General features: G+C 31.4%; 1 protein-coding gene across 3 annotated transcripts; it reads left to right on the top strand.

Annotated features, from left to right (window-relative positions):
* The first annotated feature begins 1,500 nt into the window (after positions 1-1,500).
* Positions 1,501-13,430, top strand: LOC129800632 (putative phosphatidate phosphatase). Of its 3 annotated transcripts, none has more exons than XM_055845162.1 (6): positions 1,501-1,819; positions 2,491-2,900; positions 7,871-8,022; positions 8,095-8,295; positions 8,432-8,608; positions 12,521-13,430. In XM_055845162.1, the coding sequence occupies exons 2-6, from the start codon at positions 2,720-2,722 to the stop codon at positions 12,797-12,799; spliced, it is 990 nt and encodes a 329-aa protein (XP_055701137.1). In that variant the 5' UTR covers positions 1,501-1,819; positions 2,491-2,719; the 3' UTR covers positions 12,800-13,430. The 3 variants fall into 3 exon arrangements, with proteins under 3 accessions (XP_055701137.1, XP_055701138.1, XP_055701139.1); XM_055845163.1 differs by having other exon boundaries at positions 1,531-1,850; XM_055845164.1 differs by having other exon boundaries at positions 1,531-2,045.
* Positions 13,431-13,920: the final 490 nt, after the last annotated feature.

The following is a 13,920-nucleotide window of genomic DNA, read 5'->3' as shown; positions in this document are numbered from 1 at the left end:
CCATAAGGTCACTTGTCAATAATCACATTTTCTTCTATATATATTTTTTTATTTAATTTTTTTCCACAAAATACTTTGATTGGACCCTATTTATGATAATTTTCTGACAGTGAAACATCTTTCTTAAATTTGAATTGAGATAATATCAATTTTATACGTTTTTGATCGTAAAACTACGATAATGTCAATAAATTCTTTTGTAATGTTATTATTCGAGATAATATTTATGCAAATCTTTAAAATTAGTGATTCCAACGTTTTTCTGAAGTATTTCAAGAATGTGATTAGGCATACTATCGATTGAATTTTCGATGAACTTATCTTCAAACTTACTCCAGGCATAAAAAATTGCAGATTTTAACTCCAAAACGTAAGTGTATTGGCAAATATTGGCGAAAATATGACAAACAAGAATTCCCCAAATATTCTCAATTGGATTGAAGTCAGGAGTTCAAGAGGTCAGGTGGTCACGCCAAAATTTTAATATTTTGAGCTCGGATCCAAAATAAAGGTTTTGCGCTCACATGGTTATGGATTGCACCATTAAATTTTACCGACTGAGTTCGACTTGTCAGGTAGGACTCAATCAATTTTATATTTGAGGAAGAGAACGAAAATAAAGAATGAAGTTTAGAAAGAAAAAGGGAGTGATTAATGCTATATCGAAAGCTTTTGAAAAATCCAAAAGAATAAGAACAGCAAACCCTTTTCCATCGAGCCCAACACAAATATTGTGGTTTACTCGCAATAATGCACTGGTAGTACTATGGAACTTCCGAAACCCAGATTGAAAATTGGAGAGTAAGCCTCGGTGGCTCAGGTAGTGCTCTTCAATTTGATGTTTTAAAATGTGTTCAAAGGGCTTAGATAAGCTTGGCAAAATACTGATAAATCGGTAATCGCTAACGAGAATAGGTTTAGAAGTTTTCGGAATTGGAGTAACAATTGCATGCTTCCAATCATCAGGGAAAAAAGGGAAAGTGATGCAGGCATTATATAAGTCGCAAATGTAGGGTAGAATGACGTCGAAAAGACCTTTAAAACTAACTAAATAATGAAACTGTGATAGAGAAAATATATAATTATAATAATTTAGTACTGTATTTATCACGAAAACAATGACGTTTCCATTTGGGTAAACGAAAAATTTCCATTTAGAGCAGGTTTTGAATTAGCTCAATTTAATCTAAGTCAATTCTTTAAAATTTTAAGATATTGCCTATTAGTTGCATACCCGTTCACATCAAATAAATATCTAGCTCAAAATTCTCACAAAGTACAGTGAAAATCAAAATAAATCACTTCAAAAGTTGAATTTGATAAGAGCACACAAGAAACAAGAAAAAAACCTATTCATTCCAGGTGGTATCAAATGGTGCCAGCACCCTATGTAAACGATATAAAAGATGCTTTTTCACACAATTGTGATTAGAGATTTATAATAAATATTTACCGCGTTGCATTATATAAATGTTATATACTAAAAAAAATACTTATGTAGCGCAAGCTCTATACGGAGATGATGGTGTGTCGCACACTCGCTATCCGTCGATGATCCACGAAGCAGTTTTTCGCTGGGGTTCACACACTGGTTGACATCAAAACGCGTTTTTGAGTCTCTTGTTGATTGTTCCCAAACGTTCCTCCGTTCCTCACCATCTTCAGTTGCAAGTCTGTCATCCCAGAAGTTCCATCGACCAGTGTCTTGTGAAGAAATCCAATTGTCTTGTGAAGAAATCGAGCTATTTCAATGCCAAATGGGCAGATGGCAATAGGTTCCTAAACGTTCTTAAGATATATATATACCAAGTGATAGAAGGTAGTGTGACTTTCTTTCTAAAATTATCGCGGTAATGACTTATTTCATTGCTTATGTGAACATCTTATGTATTCTCTTGTCAGTGATATTACGGTCAATGCCACTTTTGAGAATCGCGCGGGGCAAAAACGACTACAATATTTTTTTGTGGGAAAATTGCTGAAAAGTCCTTAAGCATTAAAAAAATGTACAATCAACCCACGCAGTGCTGTAATGTTTAGATTGTGTGAGCATTAACATAACACCACCTGTAATCTTATAAATATTATTATGAATTTCTATATAAATTATACATTGAACGATAATTGAAAAAATAAACCAGAGCATCCTTCCGCAACTAAAATAAATTACTTTTTCACGCAAAAGCAGAGCAAAAAAAATGACAAAAGAATGGTTTAACTCTAATCACAAACTCTAATAAAATTTCACAGTAATTGACATTTTATCAATTTATTTTTTTATTAAGTTGATCTTTAACCTGTTATTTAATAAGAAAATTGCACTATGAGACATGCTATTGTTGGAAAAATTGATTGAAATCTAAAAGAGAGTCATTTGATGCCATTCACAAGACTCTCCCTGCACTAAATATACCTATATCTACATATTATACTTACAACAACGTATATAAACCTTACCAATAAAACGTGTTTTTCTTCCTTTCTTGGCAGAGTCACTTACATATTTCTTAGGGGAGTCCCAGAACGAGTTCACCCTAATTTTTTTTTCCCAAATAAATAATCCAGAGACCAAGAGCATGTGGATAAAATATCGAGATTGAATGACTGAATGGGAATAAAAGGTGTGAGCCAGAGTGAACAAGAAAAACCCATTTTGGTGTGACGACAGTCGAACCTTACGAATGCAAAATTTATCGTGGCTGTGATTCATCTGCGTGGTATGACAGGTGACAGTGTTTGTGCTGAAAGTGAGAGAACACCTTTGAGAAATACCTGCGCTCCTGCAAGAACAGCCGATCACGCTATTCAGTCTTTTCAGAACGTCTCAGAAGACAGGACCATGGATCAGTCTAAGAGGATACTCTTCAAAATTGGATTAGATTTTCTACTTCTATTCTGTGGTGAGTGGATCTTTTTTGAATCTTTCGAAGTGAGTGGGGGATCTTGGAGTTGAATCAAGGTGTTTTTGTTGTTACCTTTGCCTTTTTTGCATACAAATATAGTAAAAGTTTTACAAATCTTGTGTTATAGAGAGATTTTTGAAAAAAGTTTTTTAATATTTAAATTCAAAGAAAACCTCTGATCAGTAAAGTGGAAACACTTATCTCAATTTCTTGAACAATTGTCGCTTATCTGAGTGAAATTACGTGAGAAGTACACTGGAAAAAATATCTGACTGTTTCATAATGAATTGCATTGTACACTGAGAGAAATCAGACAAAGTTAAATTAACATTCTGGAAATGTTTATTTTACCCTGCAGTATTGATCTGAAATCGGTGTAAATATTACCCTTTTTAGGTGTATTAGGGGTTAAAGTTACACTTTTCATGTTAATTTTACCCTTAAAAAGGTGTAAAATTAACATTAAAAAATGTTGATTTATTTTTACACCTAAAAAATGTTAAAGTTATTAGGAAAAAAAGTTAATTGCACCCCGGTTTTTTTCTGAGTGTAAAGATGGGACTAGGATAGTAGCCAAATTGTTAACCTACTCAAAGTCTCAAATATGCAATATGATTGTGACATGAATAAGGAAAAGTTAGTAGAGGTAGGCTTTCAGGTTTCACACATATTGTGGCTTCGAACACTTTACGTTTTTCCCGATTCTTTAATGAATCTGACCTAGCTTTTCAGGGAAACTGTGACTTACAACTGCTTATTAAAATATATTGCAATTCAGATTACTTGAAGCGTTCCTTAAGTGTCTTTTTAGGAAAAATCGTTGTGGTGCTATTCCAATGAATAGGTATATATTTAGCACTTACTGTTCTCAAATGCTTCTACAAAATCAACTTCTCTTCGTGCTGGTTCCTGTCACGACTGTTTTGATAGTTTTAAGAACACGGCGAGGACTGGGAAAAATAGTCGAGTCAGGAACCAACACCAATACAAGTCGATAATACAGAAGCACTTGAGAACAGTAAAGTACTAAAAACATAATTAATTTTTCATTGCTATAGAACCATTATTCCTGTTCTTGACAAATTCTTCCATCGGAAATATTCTTTATTCTTCAAATAATACCGTATCAAAGTCTATGCGATCAAAAAGAATCGGAACGGGATTTAAGATCTGGAAAAAAGGGGTGATCGTGATCACTCATTGAACATCTAACCTATCTTTTTCATTCTTTACCTGAGCGTTCAAAGGTGCCCTCTTAAATCTCCCTTAATTCCTGCTCACTTTTTTTTATCCTAATTGCCCTATAAATAAAGATTCCTCGAACTTCTATTACAATATTTCCTGGATTTTCTACTTACAGGTAATTCTTTACATCAACTTTTCAAAGATCAATCCTACTAGTGTTCGTCCTTCAGAAATCTTTGTCTCTATTTTCTACCCTATAAATCCTCTTGTGACATATAATCTAGTTTTCTTCTAATTTTACTTACAAAATCTCTCAATTTCTGCAATCTATCTCTTAGCGTCCTTTGCAGCAGAATTCCCTCTAAAAACTGACACTTCTACGCTTCTTTTCTATCTGGCAACTCCTAACCATAAAAGCAACTCTAATCTATAAAGGCTGACCCCATAATTATTTAAATTCAAATTTAGAATCTGCAACAATTCCCATTTTGGAGTTGTGAAAAATTCCTACTTATAGAGTAGGTTCTGAATTAGGATTCGGCTTAGACCTATTTTGTGAGCATTGATGATGGTCTAATCATTGCGGACCATAAGATACCTAACAAACCAATTTCATCCAACCTTGCTTTTTTCAAATGTTTCGGTCTAATAAGCCTTTAAAAAAAATTTGAAAATTTTAATGAATTAGAACAAGATTTTCTAGGAACGTTTCTTTATTTACTAGGTCAAAAAGTCGAATTTTTTACTAATTAAATGCTTAAATCAATAGATAAATTATCTAAGAATATGCCATAAAGAGATGGCAAGGTGTCCCAGCCTTTGCGAAGTGCTCGAATTCACGAAAAAGAGCTCTTCGTTAATATTCGTTTTTTTTAGAATTCGTGGGCCGTATCATATTTTAATACCGATTTAAATTAGTTCAAAGATCAAGAAAATTAGTACAGAGATTGATCAAGAAGAGAGTAATTTCACTGTATTTGACCTTGGATTATGCATAATTCAATGTGGTGTTTTTTGCGGTCAAACGTATTTTGAAATCCTATTTTTAAATGAAGCGCGATATGATATAATTTAGCTCCACAAAGCTGCGTTGCTAAATTTCATTATAAGAAGACACAGTTCACAGTTACTCCACTCCCTCTAATAGATCACTTGCCCTTAGTAATTCAAAGTTCAACTTTTACAAAAAGCTTGCCTGATAAGAAATTAGAAAAGTTAAACCATATGGCTAAATCTTAGATCTGACGCCCGTATTGCAATGATCCATAAAAACCAATAGAACAACAAATTGTTTCCTTCTTGGGTATTCAGAATTTCAAAAGAGGCGAAAGAGTTAAACGTTAAACAGTTGTTGAGATCTAAGCCAAAAAGGACTGTCAGACCTTAGGATGTAAATTAAAATTCGGCTTTCACCCTTTGAAGATTTGTAGGTCATCCTTTAGTAGGAAAATACATTTTTATTCATATTTCTAAAGGCAAAAAACATATGGAGTAGAAAAATATTAAATTTGGAGCTACTGACCAAATTAATTTTTCATTGCTTGTTTTTTGCCTTTAGAAGCATGAGTCAACTCAACGTGACTCATCTAACTGGAAAAATCTCATAAAAACCAGTCACACTTTTACTAGCTAGGATTTCAAATTCTAGATCGGTCGGAAAACTAGTGACGTCAATAAGGAGAAAGGGGATAGAGTCTGTCCTTTCGTCCTCTGTAATATACGGAATATATCTTCTGAAGACATTTATAGTGTACTTTGTAAAGCATCTGATATATCCCAGCAATGGTACATTATAGGTCAATGACATCAATGGACGATTTATAAAGGACTCAAGGAAGATATTTCCAGAAACAAAGTTCTTAAATTTCCCTGTAGTTTACCAGATTTTTCTCCTATATCTTTTAAATAATCCCAGAGCACTCAATGGGTCACGTAGTAGAGCACTCGCTCTATGATGCAAGTGTCCCGGGTTCGAATCCCCTTTAAGTCCAAAATAGACATGATTCTGAATTACCCCATCTTACCCTAGCTTATAAATTTCAAACATTTCTTTATAAAAATATGAAAATTCTCTTATTAAAAGATCAAAATTACACTCAAAATTAAAATTCGAAAAGCTCAAGCTTAATTAATCACGATTTACTTGTAGAAAATGATAATTAAAAGTAGATTGAAAGTTTTTTCTTGGGAAGCTTTGAAATTGGGATTTTAGCTCCACAAACAGTTTGAGAAGCTAAATTACATTATGGTATTCCATTTAAAAATAGAAGAAAAATCCCAATTTCAAAGCTGCCTCAATTCAACGGTGCCCCACTTTTCCCTATGAGTTTAACAGAAGTCAGTTAGATCAGCAATTGTCGTAACTTTCTCATAATCTTATCAGGACTTCTTATAAGAAAATGGAAATACACAAATTACGACAATTGCTGATCCAACTGACTAGTTTACATTCTATATATTATTTTAGAAGTTTTTAAAATTATTATGGTTTAACACCATTGGAATCGTACTGTATTGATTTCTAAAATCCTAATAACTTGTCGTGCTTATTGATTGATCACGTTTATTTACTTTAAATGAAATAATATATCAGGGTTATTCAGAGTTATTCGATTTTTAGAAAAATAAAATCGTATAATAAGGTTCCGAAAGTTTGAGTAAATCATGTGCTTAAGAGTGATTAAAATAAACCATAAAGGTTAATTAAATAATACCAGTAATAGATAATGTGTTGTTTTTTAAGCACCAATAACATCATCGCTATTACTGAATGAACCCATTGTACAAGAAATACCTGACTTTAAATGTTAAACCAATAATCTTAATATCTTGCTAAAGTTTATTGAGTCTTTTATTTTTCAAAAAGTAAATTAAAGTAAAATAACACCTGATATAATTTGAAAAATTCCTTTATTAATTAAGTTAATTAAGGTTAAAATGCTTCACATTAATTAACAGCAGTAAAATATAATTTAAAAATAAAAAAATACTTTTGGAAAATTTAATGGTAACAATGATAAATGCCTGCTATTTTTTGAAATATTTTTAATACAATTGGAGTTGAGATTCTTGAGTAGATTAAGGGGTTCTAAAAAGCGTAGGTGTCAGATAATAAAATAAGCTACTTTTTTATATCAATTGGTAAAATCTACGTTAAAATCGGAGTTAATTTTGAAAGTATATTTAGCATTATGCAGAACTTTAATAAATATTTTATGAGATTTACGAAAAAATGCCCAAATGAGAGCCTACATCTTTGTATTTAAAGATGTTCTTTTATTTAAACAAATTTATTTGTACGAAACGCCTAAATAGGCTCCCATCCGAGGAATTTTATCATTTTTAGTGTTTCTAGCGCATAAAACACAATTAATCTTCACAAAATAAGCCTCTCTAGTCTCTGGGACACATAAATTGATAATATTGTGTGCAAAACCTCTTGAAATATAAAGAACATCTTCCCCCCTATTAAATCTTTTTCTTCGTCACTTGAAGTAGAAGAGTTTAAGATCTTTTTTTTTCTTCAAAATGTTTTAAGTGAAAGAAGTTTAGATGGTAATGTTGATGTAATTGTGGCATATGTTTTTTTGAAGAACAAGAATTGTATATTGCTATTTCTTTGACTTAAAACATCTTTTGATTGCTGAATTAAGAAAAAACAAATCTCCATAAATCATACTTTCCAGCAAATACACTCTTGAGCTTATATTTATTTGTCCATGCTCAGAAATGTGTATTCCATCAAAATACATTTGGGATTTTTTTCTTATTAAATTTTGCAGTGGGATTTCCAATATTAATATTTTTCTTATGGGGTGAGCCCTATCAACGAGGTTTCTTCTGCGACGATGAGTCCCTTAGGCATCCATTTCATGAATCAACCGTTCGAAATTGGATGCTGTATATAATAGGTTTAATCCTTCCCATATCCGTTGTGAGTATACTTAAGCGTGCCTTATCTTCGTCAATCGTGATAAATGATTTTCACTTTCTCATTTTTTGCCAGATGATACTCACGGAGATAATTCTAGCATCGAGAAACGGATATAGACCAAGTAATATAAGAATTTTTAACTGGGATGTACCCGAATGGGTTAAACAGTGCTACAGTAAGATTGGAATCTTTGGCTTTGGAGCTGCATGTAGTCAACTTACAACTGATATTGCCAAATACTCCATTGGACGTCTAAGGCCGCATTTTTACAACGTAAGTTTACAATTACTATTTTTTTTTAATACGTTTTTTAATGAATTTGACCGATTTTAATAGCTAGACCACTGCCCTAAATTTCCAGAAAAGATCACCCTGAATAATTACAATTTTATCTTCATTTTTGCTGCAGCTTTGCCAACCGATAAGAGCAGATGGGACCACCTGCAATGATCCCCAGAACCATGGCATCTATATCGAAGATTTTCACTGTATAAATGAACAAACCGACAGATTGCTGAAGGAGATGCGACTCTCCTTTCCCAGTGGTCACGCTAGTTTTTCCGCCTACACGCTAATTTATCTAGCGGTAAGTTCTATCACTTTTAGAAAAGGTTTTGAAGCTTCGGATGATGGAAGTATCGTACGCATTTCGAAAAAAACTTTTGTCACTTTAACAAGAAAAGTTTGTCTAATTGATGCAGAATATGAAAAGTTTAGTCCTTTCATAGCGGTCAACTGGGTTTTGTTAAAAGTTTGTCAAACGGATGTATTTCCATAAAAAAATATGAAAAGGAGTTTTGTCAAATAGAAGAACAACATTCCTTTGATAAAATAATTACTCTGAAAAAAAGTCTTGTCAAATTAACAAGACAAGTTTGTCAAAAGGATGTTCTTTCACATATTTTATAGAGAAGTTTTGTCATATAGCGGCTAACTGGATCTTGTTAAAAATTTGTCAAAAGAATGCTTTTCCATATGAAATATGAGAAAAAGTTTTGTCGAATTGATAAATTACATCCTTTTGACAAAATTTGAACAAAATACATGCATTTTTCTCAGAGTAGGATCCAGTTGGTCACTTTTACAAACCTTGGACGTAAAAACAAACTTTACAACTCCACAAACTTTGGAGGTAAAGGGCTGTAAATATTTTGAATTATGTTTTTTTTTATTTTCTTTTTAAATTCAAACCGATCGATGTTACCTTTAGGACAGAATCACATTGACAGTCATATGCTCACCGTATTTCGTTAATTTACGCATTTTCATTGCAATTCTTAAGCCAATTTTGAATGACCGTATTACCTTATCTCATACTCGGTAGCACTAGGTGAAAATAATTTTAAAAAATTGAAGAAATAAAACGAAAATACGATAAACGGTGAGCAAAAAAACCTGTAGGATTTTTTGCTACAGTTTTTTGTACAATTTTTTTGCTCACCGTTTATCGCATTTTAGTTTTATTTCTTCAATTTTGTGATATTATTTTCACCTAGTGCCACCGAGTATGAGATAAGGTAACACAGTAATCAAGAATTTGCGTAAGAATTGCAATGAAAATGCGTAAATTAACGAAATACGGTGAGCATATGACTGTCAATGTGATTCTGCCCTTAATCATAATAACAATAATAAGTAGTACTAAGAAATATTCACTATTGATAAATGCAGTTCACCCTATTTCTTTAAAGTTAAATTCTTACACATATATATTTTTTTTGATAAAAATAACACAGAACCTTACTAACAATTTCTTCTATGATAAAAGATCTAAAGTTAAAAAAAAAATACAAAAATTAATAAATATTTCATGACACTCTTATTCTTCTTTATAAATAAGTTTGCTTTTTAAACCATTTTAATTTTTAAGTATTCTGTGTTAATTTTATTTCAAAATTTTGATAATTAGAGATTTTAGAATAGATTTTTGATTTTTTTGGGTTTGATTGATTTTGGGTTAAAATTTCTTTGGCCGCCTTTTATAAATCTAGCGATTAGAATCGATTTTTAGATTAATTTCTATAGCATTCTCTGTTGATTTTATCCAGAAATATTGAGAATTACGATTTTTTGAGCTGATTTTCGAATTTTTGAGAAAACGGAATGAGGTTATCCTATCGAAGTTCTTTGTCAAAAAAGGTTTTGTCGAGATTTAATAAATCCAGTGATAAATATCAATTAGTAGAACCATTTTACGTATTCTTTGTTAATTTCATCTAGAAATATTGCGAATTACGGTTTTCAGGGCAGATATTCGATTTTTTGAAAAAAGAAAACGGAAAAAACGGCCTACCGTTTTTTCTGCGCCAAAAATTTGTTGTCGAGCTTTAATAAATCTGGCGATGAAAATTAATTAGTAGAACCATTAAGGAAGACCTCGGTAGAATTATTAAGCAAATAAAGCTTTTTTTTTCGCGCGTGATTTGTGAAAAAATGATAAGGTTTGTCTAATGTTTTTATATTTCGTAAGTAGCATTAGGATATTGGCTATATATAAAACAGTGTAGTTCAAAGCTCTAAAACCCTTGCCTTTTTCTAGAGAGGATAATGAAAAAAGTATGACACATTGGCCACACGTGCCCCGGCCTGGGTAGATATAGCCACTTTTAGAGTACTAATTGCCACTAGTTTTCCAGACGAAATTTTAAACTGGAGATACCAAATATTGTTTTACTTGATACACTGAAGCCCACTGATGCTAAATATGTTACTTAAACCTAAAGAAAAGGGCTTTAGCCAACTTTTTTATGACATTTTTGTAATTACGGCAAAATTGATGAAACTATCCTGAAAAAATCTATTTCACAATTTTTTCATCTGAATGGCAATATTGCTTGGAATATCAATAATACTTTTTCATCTAACAATTATCAATGTACTAGTGAAAAATCATTGATAGTTTTATCCCGCCACGTAAGAGTGGCTGCAACTGCCCCGAGGGCTCTTTCAGTGTTTATCATCTTATATAAAAAATTGGATAATTATTATCCAAGTGAAAAATATTTTTTAATTAGGTTTATTAAACCAGAAACGAGGTAAAACTATGAAATCTTGACTAGAAACTCAGAAAACCAAATGCTGGTTTAAAAATTGTAACATCAAAACTACAATTTTATATCCATTTTATAAAAATGCTTCTAAATTGTAGGATAACTGGATCAGACTTTTAAATATTTCTGGGAATATGGGGATGTGTTCTTACTTTCATTAAAAAATACATTAAAAATTTTTTGTCGAGATTTAATAGTTTAAACTTAAAGAAATAGGTCAGGATACAACACTCTAACCTAACCTAATCGTTAGGTTATCAAAAATGTTTTAGCCATAGTTATTTGATGTGAGCGGGTATGCACATAAGAGCCAAAATCTTATGCCGACTTCAGACTGGAGATTTAGCCTAGTTCTCGAAGGTCTCAAAAAAATAAATAATAAGCAATATTAATAATTTTTCAAAATTTAATGAATCTTTTGCCTTTATAATCAACAACAATTTTCTAAAAAATCGTGCCTGATTAGGAATTAGAGAAGTTAAGCCAGATGGCTAAATCTTAGGTCTGAAACACGTATTAGAATTTAAAAGATCTCACCATAATGACCCTTCAAAAATTTTGCATGATTCCAAAAAAATCACAAATATCTTGGTTTCAAAAACCTAATGAAAAATTTACATACAAAGTATTTGATAATTTTGATGTATTAAGTCGGGTTCTGTTAAGGGGCTAGCCTCAATACAAGATTAAAAAGCTTTTTTTTTACAATTGCTTAAATGAACAGATAAACAATCTACACTGAGAAGAAAAAGAGGGTGCGATTAACTTTTTTTCCTCAGAACTTTAACATTTTTTAGGTGTAAAAATATATCAACATTTTTTAATGTTAATTTTACACCTTTTTAAGGGTAAATTTAACATGAAAAAAGGTAACTTTAACCCCCAATACACCTAAAAAGTGTAATATTTACACCGATTTTGGATCAATACTGCAGGGTAGGCAGGGTAACATTAACATTTCCGGAATGTTATTTTATCTTTTTCGGATTTCTCTCAGTGTCCTTAAGTGCAAGAATTAAAGAAAAGCATATGATCAGCAGGGGAGGGGCAAAGTTACCTGCATCTACGTCTCCAATGTACTTTGCATTACCCAAGCGGTTTCGCAGTTCTCCAAATCTGATTAACGATATTTACTACACATTTAGGAAATGTGTAGTATCCAGTAATACGATCTTCCGTCATTCTAGACTTTAAAGGCCCAAATAGACTCAGGCTGATCCTTGAGGATATTTAGCTTATAAAATTTGGCAGTAAAGGATTAGATAAAGAAAATTTATGCAAAGGACCTCTAATTGATGATCCTGAGTCCTCAGCGTATGGCAGTTTGGGATAAATCTTTACTATCAAATTTTACAGACTAAATATTCTCGAGGATGAGCCTGTGTCTATTTGGGGCTTAAGACTCAAAGATTAAGATACTTATAAATTGTGAGAAATGTTGTTTGCAGTTTTACCTTCAAGCTCGTATGACCTGGTCAGGATCGAAGCTTGTGCGTCATGTGTTGCAGTTTGGCTTCCTGATGATGTTCTGGTTCACCGCATTGAGTCGTGTTTCCGACTATAAACACCATTGGTCAGACGTTCTCGGTGGCGCTTTCATTGGTGTTACTTGTGCCGTTCTTGTGGTACGCTATATTTCCGATTTGTTTGTTAATTCCACAAAAGAGGGATCATCTTTACCAATTTCCCGGCGTGATTTGGATACACCATCAAATGGAGAATTGTAGACAATCAAAAAAAAATTCCAAATGTTTAGCATTTTTTTAAATAAGAAATTTTTGAAAAAAAAATTGTGCCACTCTTCAGCTAATTCAAAAAGAAAAGTACTTTCATTGTATTTGAAAATGCTTTTGAGCAAATATCAGTGAAATTTTAATAATTAAAAAGAATAATTGATATCTAATTAGAGATAGTAAGTTATAGTTTTATCGAGATCATTATTGTTAAGAGTTGTAGTTTTAGGTTTTTATTGTTTTTTTTAAATAAATTATCATGTAGTACTTATTAAATCTTATTAAATGAAGATTATTAGGCCTACGTACTGAGACGTGCAATAATTGTCTTGAATTTTACCTACAAAACTTTATTAAACTAATCAATCGAATTGATAAATGAAACAAAAAAAACTAATTGTAGTTTTTAGGGACTTTTACATTAACATTCCACTTGTGAAATTTACAGGCATAGTATTTCCATGGTACCTATGAATTTATTAAACATACTCTTATTCAAAAAAACATACATATTTATGTAATAACTAATGGATAAAATCCAAGCAAGGAAGAAAAAAAAACGAACAAGTTGTCACAGGAATGTAAAAATCTTTCAGAAAAATATATTAATGCTACTTTATGACAATTTATGCTTTTATTTCAAAATTTATTAAATAGATTTTCAGGAAATTTATTTAGTCTTTGATGAATCAGTCTCCGGTTCCAATTTCTTTATCATCAACGTTGTGACGTATTCGATTGAAATCTCTGAGTCAATATTTATCTTTCAGCTTCATATCAAAATGATAAGGAAGTAAATAAAAGGTAATGTGGTTGTGAAACAGTTTTTATTATTCTTATAATTTCTGTATAATTATAATTCTCATTCCTACAAGAATCATAGTTTTTTTTATAGTTTTAAATTTTTGTGTTAATAACCATTGTTTCATCATTTTTCTTTTAATATAATAATAAATATTTAATGCAATATTTTTTTTTTGTAAATTTTTGCGATGTATCTGCGTATGTGTATTTTTTATTAATGTAAGTTTTTTTTTTGCTTCAATTTGTATACTAAAGTAATGACTAAAATATTATTATTAGAAATATAATTCTAAGTAGAAAAAAGATTCAAT

The sequence above is a fragment of the Phlebotomus papatasi genome, chromosome 2, assembly GCF_024763615.1.
Source record: "Phlebotomus papatasi isolate M1 chromosome 2, Ppap_2.1, whole genome shotgun sequence".
Taxonomy (NCBI): Eukaryota; Metazoa; Arthropoda; class Insecta; order Diptera; family Psychodidae; genus Phlebotomus; species Phlebotomus papatasi.
Note: the sequence above shows the minus strand (reverse complement) of the source record. Positions and strands in the feature narration are given on the sequence as shown.